Source organism: Lactuca sativa, chromosome 2, assembly GCF_002870075.4.
Source record: "Lactuca sativa cultivar Salinas chromosome 2, Lsat_Salinas_v11, whole genome shotgun sequence".
NCBI lineage: Eukaryota > Viridiplantae > Streptophyta > Magnoliopsida > Asterales > Asteraceae > Lactuca > Lactuca sativa.
Window position 1 is genome coordinate 229,732,027 of NC_056624.2, and position 13,115 is coordinate 229,745,141.

General features: G+C 35.7%; 2 protein-coding genes across 5 annotated transcripts; one reads left to right on the forward strand and one right to left on the reverse strand.

Annotated features, from left to right (window-relative positions):
• Nucleotides 1–5,315: 5,315 nt before the first annotated feature.
• On the forward strand, nt 5,316–9,086 carry LOC111903223 (probable transcriptional regulator SLK2). Its single transcript, XM_023899000.3, has 8 exons — nt 5,316–5,708; nt 6,279–7,013; nt 7,096–7,221; nt 7,325–7,373; nt 7,470–7,753; nt 7,907–8,007; nt 8,091–8,254; nt 8,334–9,086. The coding sequence occupies exons 2-8, from the start codon at nt 6,279–6,281 to the stop codon at nt 8,852–8,854; spliced, it is 1,980 nt and encodes a 659-aa protein (XP_023754768.1). The 5' UTR covers nt 5,316–5,708; the 3' UTR covers nt 8,855–9,086.
• A 441-nt stretch (nt 9,087–9,527) lies between these two features.
• LOC111903222 (F-box protein At4g00755) lies at nt 9,528–12,738 on the reverse strand. 4 transcript variants are annotated; one of them, XM_023898998.3, is made up of 6 exons: nt 12,583–12,738; nt 11,966–12,124; nt 11,444–11,857; nt 11,177–11,355; nt 10,215–10,333; nt 9,528–10,097 (listed from the first exon to the last, which is right to left on the reverse strand). In XM_023898998.3, exons 2-6 carry the CDS (start codon nt 12,090–12,092, stop codon nt 9,809–9,811), a joined length of 1,128 nt encoding a protein of 375 aa, XP_023754766.1. In that variant the 5' UTR covers nt 12,093–12,124; nt 12,583–12,738; the 3' UTR covers nt 9,528–9,808. The 4 variants fall into 4 exon arrangements, with proteins under 4 accessions (XP_023754766.1, XP_023754767.1, XP_023754765.1 ...); XM_023898999.3 differs by having other exon boundaries at nt 12,493–12,692; XM_023898997.3 differs by lacking the exon at nt 12,583–12,738 and adding an exon at nt 12,337–12,576.
• Nucleotides 12,739–13,115: the final 377 nt, after the last annotated feature.

Consider the following 13,115-nt stretch of genomic DNA (forward strand, 5'->3'; position numbering starts at 1 on the left):
GGAACAAGAAATGAGGTCAAATCAATCATTCTAGGGCTATATGATCCTAGTCATATACAACTTTGAAAGCATATACTTAGCAATCAACTAAGCCAATATCAATTCCAAGTAATACATAACATCCAAAGCTTTTAGGCTACGAGGCATCACATATCAGGTAAATCTATTATGCAATTCCTAAAAGTATCCATAACATTATCCTAACATGTAAATATTCATATCATATAACATATCAACATGTATGGGTATTATGAGAATCACTTACTGTAGCTCAGCTGATTGCACGCATAACATCCCCTTTTTCTTTATAAAAATATTTCTTTTTAGAAATTTTTTTCCTTTCAAAAGATTACCACTTTCTTAGTTTGAGCCCAGTCACACCCGAGAGTGTGCCTGAATCCCTCAAAACAAGGCTCTGATACCAACTTGTAACATCCCTAAAAGCAGTGATAAATTTTTTCATTGAAAGACTATCAAATTCATTCATTAATTGTTTCAAAAACCATCACAAAAAATAATATCCAAAATATTAGAGTATTATTATTCAAATGCAGAAATCATGAGGGGAAGATGTTGTGTCATCATGTCAGACCCTTTCATTTTGAACCAGAAGTACCTGGAACCATAAACATAAATTGTAAGCACAAAGCTTAGTAAGTTCCACATAATACCACATACCATATATACAAGTGTCATGGGCTGGTCCCATGGTCTTCCCTTGCAATGTTGAAGGCAAAATCCTGGTCTTACATGCAAGTGTCATGGGCTACCCCCATGGTCTTTCCTTATAGTGTATAGGGCCAAATCTCGGTCTTACATACAAGTGTCATGGCCTACCCCATGGTCTTTCCTTGTAATGACGATGGCCAAATCCCGGTCTTACATACAATTGCCATGGGATACCCCCATAGTCTTTACTTGCAATGTCGAGGGCCAAATCCTAGTCTTAAATACAAGTGTCATGGGATACCCCCTTGGTCTTTCATACAATTGCCATGGGCTACCCCCATGGTCTTTCATGCAAGTATCAAAAAAACAAAGGAAAATGACGTATAAGCCCTATAATGTTTCTAGGGTTTACTCATTCAGCCCCTAATGTTATTTCTGTACCTTCTAAGGGAACAAAGTTGGTTGTGTCGGGTCTAAAACGTCCTTTTTGAGAAAACGAAGGGGTAACCCGGTTACCCCTTATGACAGCTCACGTATTCTTACATTTTAATAATTAAAAATAATAAGAGGGCCCCTCAACTCTCTCTCTCTCTCTCTCTGCACGATGTGTGCTCATTCTCCGGATGACGTTTTTCTCCAATACTTCCCGTCATCGATCTTCTTCTCCAACACAACGTTAGATCCTTCATCGATTTAGTTTTTTCCCAAAATTAACACCACCGCAGTCCAAATCTGAGGATTATTCATCGTTCTACATCTCGTCTCATTACTGCCTCCAAATCCGAATCCAATCGATTCAACTATCATCATCGATGATCATCAATCGATATCAAAATCATAAATCCTCAAACGATCAAGCCTTGATTGTCTTCGATCATTAACAAGATGAAGGTGTGATGTAGTTGGCGTTCAAGGCGTCAAAGACGTTTGTCACCATCGATGCTCCCAAGGATTGGGTTTAAGTGTACCTGGATTTCATTCATTGAAACCGATACATCTAAATCTATTATTAAAATTATCACAGTAGTTAGCTATTTCATTTCAAAATGCAATCCATTTTTCCATAAATGAAACAAACATAAAAAACATCAATTTTGTCAGATGTTTTATGTATCTTTAGGTTATGCTCAATTGACAGGAAGTGGCGGTGGTTGGAGGTTTGTGTTCTTGTTTTCCTTAAACCTAATAATTGAAACCTTAATTTTGTTCCTCCTGAAGCTTTAATTATATAACCTTCACTGGTTCTTTTTGGATACACTTCATAAGGGTGTTAGATGTTGCCGAGTCTAGGTCGAAAAAAAATGTCACATGGATTGGTAATAGAGGAAGGATTTTAGAGAGAGAAACAGAGAGAAGAGGAAAGATTTGGGATGAATTGTTCTTGATTTCTTCATTGGTTCTTGACTTCTTGTTGTTGGTGTGTATAATTTCCTATGCGATTTCATCCACAAGTTTGAAATCTGCAATCTTGTTCCTCAAATTTCGAGGGTGGAGATGGCTTACTGACGGCAACGGCAGCGAACATTGGTGGTAACTACAGATTGTCGGCGGCAACAGCAGCAACAAACGGTGGTGGAAGGGCAGTCGGTGGTGGTGTGTGACAGGGGCTGCTTTGACGGCCTTCTGCTACTTCGTTTCTTCTTGAACTTGACGGGAAAATGAGTGGGGGAAAGGAGGGACTTGGTGGTGGTCGGAATTTCACAGCAGTGGCGGTGATGTGCATTTGATGGTGGTGGGTGGTGGCTAGAAAGTGGTGTTGGGTGGTATTCTGTGATAAAACCAGAGAAACTGATGGGTTTGTGTTCGGATCTATGGTAACAAAGAAATGGTCAAAATGTGATGTTACTTTCCAAGGCTGATGTGGCAATTTTTGACTATTTGTAAATAAAACCGGGGAAAAGAGGTGAAGATGGCTAAATAAACAGGTTCCCACTACTTCGTTCCTTTATTAGGCCAAAAAATAAGTTAAGTGGTTAAATGGGTAAATCCTAGAAACATTATAGGGCCTATATGTCATTTTCCCAAAAAACAACTAGCATCCTACATAACAAATCCTAGTGGGCCGATATTAGTGCCTTCGACCCATGGATACAGTGAGGAGACTCACCTCTTAGTATGAAAAGATAGCGTATCAACATGTTACTCTAAATAAGAACTCTACCGATCACCTTTACATTAAACAGTAACTGAATCTCAGCTACAAATCAAAATACCTAAAATACCTGTAGGTCAAACTTGGTCAAAGTCATCGGTCAAAAGTCAACCCAGCTAGTCGCCACATCATGGCCTCCTTGGCCACGTTCTGGTCGTAAACCGACAAAACATGCGGGTCTTGACCAAGTCACCACGTTGTGGTGATGTGTATGGACAACTTAAACCATTAAGTCATTTCCTTCAACTACAAAATCTCCAAGTCTCGAATCCGGTCCTTCCCATGGTTTTGATGGGTAAAATTTCCAACTTTATCCCTCAAACCCTTCCATAAACCAAAGTCCCAACCCTAACCACTAATGGTAACTTAATGCATCAAGACTCCCACTAAGAACCAAATCCTTAAAGTTGCACCTCTAAAGTTCCAGAAAGGTTTCAGACTCCAAAGTGACCTTAAAAATCATGGCTTTATAGCCCTGCATATCCAATACATGCTTTTTCCATTTTAGGTCAAAAATAGGGTTTAATGACTAAAGTCCCATGCATGACATCAAAACTTAATTATAATTCAGATCCAAGACACTGCATGCTCAATTTGACCTGGAGATTCTTAAAGTTGCAAACTTTATGATATCCCATCACTTAAGTCCATCAAAATCATGGGAAAAAAGGGGACAAAAACAAGAGATCTAATAACATGGCAAGAAAAGGTTGAGTCATGGGCACTCACCAAGGTCCAAGAGATAAGCTTAGCTGAAGAAATGATGCTTGCTAAGTAACCACCTCACCAAGAGCTTCCTTCTCCTTCTAAAATCACCAAAAAGCACCAAGAATGACCTCATAACTTCAATGGAGGCTATGGTTAGGGTTTTTGAGGTTGGGAGGAAGATGGAGGCTAAAACCCTAGCCTTAATGTTCACTCGAAATTAGTGTTTTCACTTAAAACACTTGCCACGTCGTGGTGCCCCATAACCACGTCGTAGCGGGTCGTTAAAATCCTGCGAATCTAAAGCATCCCCCCATGCCGTGGTGATACTCCACCACGGCGTGGTTTCCCAATTAAAAGTCAAAACATACAAAAATCAATTTATACATGGACTGTAGAGGTGGAAAAAATTAACACGACACAAAATAAACGGGTTTGGGTAAAGATATTTCAACCCGTTTAAATAATTGGGTTGACACGACACGACATGGAAATTAAATGGGTAAGGTTAGGGTTAAGAATTTCAACTCGAATATGACTCGAAAAATTACCAGTTTATTTATATGCAAGTTTTTTGAATTATTTAAATAATCTAGAAAGATATAAAACCAAAACCATAAGTAAAAGAAAACCTTTGAATCGAATTGTTTTGTAATGTTGAAATGACTTAGCCGTCTAGATACAGACTTGATTTTAGTTTTTTCATTCTCTCCCAAACTACCCAGTCTCTTTCATTACTCTCACATCCTCATGACCTTGTCATCCACCTACCTAACTCTCACTCTTTTAATTTTGTCATCTAAACTTACTATGACTTCATCTGTTTTGCCTCAAAACTATTAGATTTTCCTTTCCGCCTACCCAACTCCTACTCTTTCAACATGCTTAATCTTTTAAACTCACATGGCACGACATATTTCAAGATATATCCCTAACCCGAACCCGACACAAACTCGACATGAAAATAAACGAGTTGACAGGACACGACACGTTAATTAAATGGGTCGGGTTAGGGTCAAGCCCTTCCAACCCATTTAGTGTTTCGACACAACACGAACCCGACACGACACGACACGATTGCCACCTTTACTGGATGTTACAAAAGAAATGTAAGAGTAAAAAGAGAAAATTTGAAGAAGAAGAAAAAGATGTTAATGTAAAGATCATGAAATCTGTTAATAATGTGGCTACTACTAGCATGGAGGGTAATATAATATTTGATAGAGCTTATCCTCGGGAGTATACATGGGAAGAAATTTACAGAGAGTTAAAGTTAATGGGTTTGGAACTCCATGAAGTACCGAGGGTTTTAATTTTTTTTTTTTTTTTTTTTTTTTTTGCAACAAGTCAAGTAAAAGCTAGGACACTATTTAGTTGTCCCTTATGGGTGTACTAAAGATATGATGAGTGCACTTGATTGAATTAACTTAGGTGATTGTTATTAGATTGATTTTATGCGTTTATTTACTTGAAATTATTTAATTTGGTAGTTTTGGACGAACATGTGATTTTTTTTTGGAGTTGTTTGTGTTCTGAATACAATTGACAATTATTGGTTTAAGCTTATGTCTTACTCGTTTCATGGGGTTTTGCTTGTTGTTCTTGATTTTATTTATTTATTTTTAATTTTTTTTTTAGGTTTTAGATAAGGAGAGAGAGAGAGAGGGGGGGGGGGGGGGGGGTGAGTGAGGGTAGGGGTTGTAAATATCTAATATTCCCTTAATAATATGAAGGATATAATTGTTTATTTATTTATTTATTTGTTTTTTCCTTTTTTAACTTAGGAGCACCTAAAATATATATTTTCTTTTTCTTTCTTTCGAATTTATGAACAAGGAATAATTTATTCTCTCCATTTGCTTTCTCTCATTGTTCTTTTTCTGTCCTATATTTTTTTTAATGAACTCGGAAGTAAAGCTTTAGGGTTTGATTTCTTAAAAAGAATATATAAATGACTAATAAATTTATTTTGATGCTTGAACCCATAGAATGACAGAACAACCGTTGTAACCCGTTTGATTACAAGACGACCTGCTGTAGGCAATCTGGTAGGGTTTACACACTGCCACCCGCCGGTCACTCATGGCGCTCCAATTTCCGCTAGGTATATAAACTCCTGCTGAACCTTGCAACATTTTTCGGTTCCGACTCGACGCGACAATCTTTGCTAATCATTTCAGAGGTTAGCTGTTTTTTTATTCATCAGTGATCAATGAGTGTTTCTTTGCTCTCTTTGTATTCGTTAAAATTGTGAACTATTTTAATCATCTGATCAACACTTGAACTGGACAAAAAACGAATCTGTATCTGTTTCGTTTGTTAATATCAATTATCAGTTATCAATTCGATTTTGTTGTTTCAGTTCTCGGTAAGTATCGTGTTCTAGAGAATTTTAATTTTCTCGCATTTTAAGCGATTTTTCGGATGGAATACAATAATTCTACTTTGATCTTCTTTTATCGATTTTCAATGGAATGCGATGATGAAATTCCTTCCTGTATTTGTAGTTATTTTCGTGTTTCTCTGCTGTAATGCCTTATTAGGCGGTCATTTTGTGGAGATTCACTGCGTAGGCTTTCGTTGCTCTTACTTCTTAGTTGGCTACACAATAACTTAGGGTTTTTACTTTTATCCAATTCAAATTAGGGTTTTTTCAGTTCTTATTCTTCCGAGATAAAGAGATGCTCTTATTTTGTTTTTTTATTCTCGATTTGGTATCCATACATGTGTTGACAAGGGTTCTTGATTCCAGATGGTACATTCTTCATCGAGTTCTGGCATCTTCTTTGAAGAAGATGAACATTCTCAAGGTCTACCAAATTCACATTTGAGCCCATACAGCTATAGGAACTCAAATTTAGTTCCACAAAGCATGTACTCAAACATGCTTCCTGTTTCTGGTGATGTAAGCATGGGTGCTAGTTCAGGGCTAACCATGGGAGCAAGTTCATTGGTTACAGATGCCAATTCAGGGCTTTCAGGAGGTAGTAGTAACCCATGTATCCAAAGAAGTGCAAGTATCAACAATGAATCTTACATGCGGTTACCTGCATCACCATTATCATTCTCTTCCAATAATGTTACCAATAATGCTTCTACTGCCACCTCATTGCCTAATCCAAGACTCGGACAAGTTCCTTTCACTGAAACTTCCATGTTTCCTGGATCACTTTATTCAGATCATGTGGCAAAGAAACCTCGACTTGATATCAAACATGATGATATCTTACAACAGCAGTATTTAAGACAGCTATTGCAAAAACAAGAGTTGGTTCAGTCACAAAATTCTAATGCACAGTTACAAGCTTTATATTTACAGTCTCTGCCACCTGGACAGCGGGCCCACTTGCTTCAACAGCAGCAACAACAGCTCCATTTGAGGCAAGCTCTTCAACAACCTGCATCTGCTGTAAACCGATCATATGATGGTGGTGTATGCTCAAGGAGACTGATGCAATACCTTTATCATCAACGCCAACGTCCAGCTGTCAGTTTATTTTCAAGAACTTTATCTTTCTGTTTAATTTTGGTTTTATACATCTAATTTTCTTCTTCATTATAATTTATAGGACATTTCTTACTGGAGAAAGTTTGTGGGAGAGTACTATTCTCCACGTGCAAAAAAACGATGGTGTCTTGCTTTGCATAATAACATGGGACATCACCCATCAGGTGTATTTTCCCCTGCAAATCTGGTACGTTTTTTCTTTTTTAAAGATTTCAACACAACAATAAGTAAGATTTATTTATTATAATAAATAAAGATCCCATCTTACTGAAACCCTTTTTGTTGTTTAGGATGCATGGCAGTGTGGTATCTGTGGGTCAAAATCTGGAAGAGGATTTGGTATGTAATTCTTAATCAATTTATTATTATTATATATTTACAATTTTGCTACTTGAATGATCGTTTTTTGTACCTTTGTTTTATTTTTTATAACAGAGGCGACATTTGAAGTATTGGCTAGGCTTAATGAAATAAAATTCAGTAGTGGTGTTATTGATGAGCTTTGGTTTCTTGACTTGCCTCGGGAATGCCGATTCCCCTCTGGAATCATGATGTTGGAATACGGAAAAGCAGTTCAAGAAAGTGTGTATGAGCAAAGCCGTGTTGTTCGTGAGGGGCGGCTTAAAGTCATTTTTACCCCTGACTTGAAGATATTCACTTGGGAATTCTGTTCACGTCGCCATGAGGAGCTTCTTCCTCGTAGACTCATTGCTAATCAGGTAAATATATATATATATATATATATATATATATATATATATATATATATATATATATATATATATATATATATATATATATATATATATATATATATATATTTTGTTTTATTTTTATTAGATTAAAAAGTATTCTTTTTTGTGTTTTTGCAGGTGAATCAGTTGTTAGAAGTTGCACAGAAATGGCAATCCACAATTGCCGAAAGTGGATCTGGTGGTGTATTGCAGCAAGATTTGCAGGCAAACAGTAATATGTGAGTATTAATTTATATTTTCAGCATTTTTTTTTAATTATAAATGAAATGAAAATTGGTGGTTGACTTTTTGTTGTGGTCAGGATTGTGGCGGCAGGGCGCCAGCTGGCAAGGAGCTTGGAGTTGCCATCTGTAAATGACTTGGGTTTTACGAAAACATACGTGAGGTGTTTACAGACAGCTGAAGTTGTCAACAGCATGATGGACTTGGTGGATATTACGCGTGACACTAAAATTGGGCCTATTGGTATAACCTTTTATCAAGTACTTGAGGGTATTTACGTCTTTTGCACATACATCATATACAGATTGTTTGTTTGTTTCAGAGGCGTTGAAAAGCTTCCCACGAATGCAAAAAGTACAGGGCATGGGAATGGGACAGGTGTCGAGTATTCAGGGATTCCAGGCTGACAGGAGGATGAACAACAATAATTTTCAGATGGGCAGAGGATCAACTCCACCACCAGCCTTGGAGTACCAGAATATGTTAATGAAACAACGTTTGATCAATTCAAACTCCCAACATGAGATTGATGCCTCAACTTGCTTCAACAACTCTATCCACAACCGAATTCATGTTGGCTATCAACAGTTTCCGGGTCTCCAGGTGCAACAGAACGAGCACCACCCACAAGGTGGTGGAGGGTCAAAGCCGTCGGTGTCTGGTCAAAGTGCGGGTGAGGCGAGTAGGAGTAATAGTTATAAAGCTGGTTCACACAGTGACTCGTGTGCAGATGGTGAGAAAGCTGCAGCAGCAGCAGCAGCAGATATGCCTGAGTTTGTGGACAGTATGTTCATTAATACCAATGAATGTGAGGATGGCGGGAGTTATGGCTGGAAGGCATGACACCGTGGAATAAATATATCATTGTACAGTGGCCCCCCTTTGCTTTAATTTTTATTTACCTCTGTGGAGTTGATGTGATCTGAATCTATGGGTGCAAAGATTTAACAGTGGTTTTAGGTTTTTGCCAAGTACATTTTGTCACCGGATCTTTATTTTATCATATGCAGACAGTAATCATAGTAGGGAATGGAATAAAACGTTATGATGGAAATGGAATGGAAAATTCATGTTTTTTTTTTTTTTTTTTTTTAAGTGGGCCATTTCTTATGAAATGTGATTCCCTCTACCTTTCATTTCATTTATTCCTTTGATGAAATGAAGTTATAAATTATTTTTATTTAACACTGCTTTTCTAAAAAAAGAAAATTATTTTTACTTTATTAATTTAAAAATTTTCATGGTATTTAACTGTTTAATGTTTATAATAAATTTTTATAGAATAAATAACTTTCTGACAAATTATTTAACTTTTTAATTAAAGTTTAATTTATAAAATAGCAAATTTTTTTATTTATTTAGTATTCGACTCATTTCATCAATTCAAACCAACCAAACATCACTATAAAGAATTTTTTATTTATTTAGTATTCGACTCATTCCATTCATTACCTTGTCATTTTCTGCGTTTTTATTAAATCAAGATTTATTATCCCAATTTATGGTTTTTTAGACGAAATATGAAATCATTTTTCATTTGAAGTACCAAAAGATACAAGAAGATAATTGGAAACAATAACATAAACGGTATAAAAGCAATCCATACCAAAAAAACAGCCATCTACAGTTACTTATAAATCCCTATACAACTAACATGCTTCTTATAAAACGATCCATAAAAAGATGTGCACAAATTTAGGCAAAAAAAAAAAAAAAAAAGGAGAATTTACTCTTTGATTGCTGCTCCGACATCAGTCGTTTATCCGCTAATCTAATTACCATCTTTTTTCCATTGCATTACTCGATGACCTCATCATCATCATCATCATCGGAATCATCGTTTCCGACCATCATTCCGCCACCAAGTAATGTGTTGAAAATCATTTGTTCCCAACCTCTTATGCTTGCAGTGAAGGAACGGAATCGGGAAGGACTAGTACTTGCCTCGGCTTCACAATTTTTTATAGGGGAACAGCAATAATCGGCATCTGAATAGTATTTCAGTGTACACTTTCCACTCGGATCCATTATATCCGCATCAAACGCAGGGGACAGAGGCCGTCCCACCACTTGCACATGAGACACACTGCATCATTGTAAAAAACATCTAATAATAATAATAAAGGGCATTTACGTCTTTTGCTATCACCAAAATTTGTACAGTATAATTTAAAAAGTAGGTATAGGTATAGGTGGAGGTTACCATATGTAGTATTTCTCATCCATTTCTTGTTTTTGAACTCTACCCAACAACTCTATCTGCAAGATCCCTCCGATGCATAGAGCCGGTTCTGGTAGCTTAAACTTTTGCAGCCGGCTCTCCTGTCACATCAAAACACAAAAATACAAAATACTTATATTTTTGATAAATTACTCAAAAAAATTAAATTAATATAAAATATGACCAAGGGGGGACAAAAAGTAATACAACAATAGATAAATAAGTAACCCAGAAATATTAAGTGGTTGGGGAACAGTAAAAAAATAACTCACGTACTCTTATTAAGTGCTTATTTTGTTTTTGTGTTTTTTACAATTTCATCCTTCATTCAATAATATTTCAGTTTACTACAGTGATTAATTTTTTTTTTCACTAATCAATTCATTTTATTAAATATTCAATAACATTTCATTTATCAAATATTAAATTTATAACGGGATTGTAGAGAATTTTCATTTTTTTTTTTTTTAAATTTCTATAACTATGGAAGTAATAAATTTATCATAAGTTGTATTTTTGATAAACTGATCCGTATAATAATTATTTAAATGTTAATGACTTATTGTCAACTGAAATATGATGCGTGTTGAAAAACAACAGATAAAATGAGAGGGCTTTATAAAACATTTCAGACAGATGAAGATAAATTAAGTAAATTGGGAAAAAAAACTTTTTGAATCAAGTAAAACTGATGTGATAAAAATAATAAAGTCATTATTATATATGTTTAAACATTGTGGATGCTCTTAACTACCCAACAGTTAAAAAGTCTTTAGAACATTTTAGGAACATGAATTACAAAATATCTGGATTAACCTGGAAAACAATGTGTAAGATCAACCATTTGTCTCAAAGTTTCCCGATTCATAAACTATGGGTCAAATAAAGAATATCGAATCAAGTAAAACGAAAATTTAAAGAAAATAAATCAGAACAAAAGTCACCTGTGCCATGGGAAACGATGGAGATGTATATGTCCACACAACATTATCACGAATAAACCTCAGAGCAGCTGTAGACTCATCTTTCATGTCATTTTCAATCTCATAAGCTGGCTTCAAATGCCCCAATCGAAATCTCACAGCTTTTGCAGAATAAATTGGAAAACCAAATTGAAAATATGCTGGTAGACAAACAAAATTTCATCAGTACAAAAAAAAAAAAAAAAAAAAACAGAAAACTCAACTATTTTGAAAAATTACAAGAATAACCTTGAAACGGGTGTATGTGGATCTCAGTTATCACACAAAGATTTGCAACAAGTTTATATACTAATGTTTCAGGAACTGCAGGGTCAACTGCCCCTTCACTTGACCAATATGAAGCCCTTTGATCAACCCTGTCACCTGGTTCTAATGTGTGATGGATGCTTTCTTGAGGATAGTTATCAGTGCTTGATGCAACAATGGCTTCCAATATGCAATCTTTTCTCATAAAAGTGGTTAAACCCCTTGCTAAAAATGCATATACTCTGTGTTCCCTTTCCAAGCATGACCATTCCATTGAAGTTTCATGCCTGATTTGTAGAGGTTCTATCCTATCATTCACTTCTATAACATGAGCAACACTTGATACTTCAGGAAACATTCTTATGCAAAGCTGCTTAGCAAGGCCATTCATGACAACTGCATCACAAAGATTAGCATGTAAAAGAATATTTTCTATGTTTCAATCAGTTATAAAATGACACAAATTCTGTGAATCTTATAAGATACAAAGAGTGATGAACTCACTAAATCGACGCCAGGAGCTTGAAACAGCACTAGCACGAACAAGGTCTGTTGGGTTCTCTAAACTCGCTAGTATCTTTATGGACATATCTGCTCCAAGCCATTGTAGGAAATCACAGAATTCCTCCATGAACTCCAAATCTAATGTTATCTTCACAGATTCTGCTAAGAAAATTTGATTGATGTTATACATATCAACAGCAGAATTGTGCAGAACTTAAACATACCTAAACGAAATTGAAGAGATCAAGTATACATGATTGACAATTAAGACACTCATAATCAACTATTGGATCACTGGTAGTTGGTATCTATTAATTCATTTTGGATACCACCGCACAATGCATCAATAGTTATACTTGTAGATATCTTACGCAATTCTGAAGCACAAATCGGGTATCTATAGCAATTCATAAATGAAATCCAACACGCGTACATGAAGATTGATAAAACATACAATTCGAATCAAGAGAACACGAAGAAAAATTAGGAGAAGGTGAAAATGAAAGAATTCGCGGACAACATCCTACCGAACTTTGTGTATTTTTTAGGGAAATACAATTGGAGGGTGTGGAAAAGAGAGGAGGATGAAACCACACCATCCCGACGAGATTACGTACCGGATCGAAGGGCAAAAACCGTCCGAGGAGACGGAGGATGTGGTGGCAACACCAACGGAACCACGGCTTTTGTTGGTGATGATGATGGCGATGGGAGTGGAGTGAAGACAAATTTTTTTTGGGGAAAATCAATTATTTGGTTGTTGTCATCTAAACTAATACTACCATTTATTGAATTTCCTTTTTTCCTTTTTTATTTTCTCATGTCAATGTGTAAAACTAATGAATTATAAACATAATTTGGATATTATCTCCAACTCTAACACTAAAATATAATTTTATATAAGTTTTTATATAATATTTACCGAACATCAAATATAACACCAACTTTAGTATTAGAATACTGGAATATCAAATTTGTTGTGTAAATTTATTACCAGCCTATATAATATTAAAGTTTTAATATGAACTTTGATCTTATGAAAAATTTAAGGCGTTTTTGATACAGTTTGTTTGGAAACTTCAATCTTTTAACGTTTTATAAAACACTCCGGTTTTAACAAAAAATCTCGTTTGATATTACAAATGCTATC

Bases quoted from the DNA above. Each gene is read 5' to 3' on its own strand.
- LOC111903223 (XM_023899000.3), top strand. From the start codon at position 6,279: ATGGTACATTCTTCATCGAGTTCTGGCATCTTCTTTGAAGAAGATGAA. The intron at 7,374-7,469 runs GTATGTAATTCT...TTTTTATAACAG, and splicing joins AAAATCTGGAAGAGGATTTG to AGGCGACATTTGAAGTATTG. The intron at 7,754-7,906 runs GTAAATATATAT...GTGTTTTTGCAG, and splicing joins GTAGACTCATTGCTAATCAG to GTGAATCAGTTGTTAGAAGT.
- LOC111903222 (XM_023898997.3), bottom strand. From the start codon at position 12,400: ATGTACGCGTGTTGGATTTCATTTATGAATTGCTATAGATACCCGATT. The intron at 12,125-12,336 runs GTAAGATATCTA...TTTTCTTAGCAG, and splicing joins GATTTGTGCTTCAGAATTGC to AATCTGTGAAGATAACATTA. The intron at 10,334-11,176 runs GTGACTTTTGTT...TTGATGTGACAG, and splicing joins CATCGTTTCCCATGGCACAG to GAGAGCCGGCTGCAAAAGTT.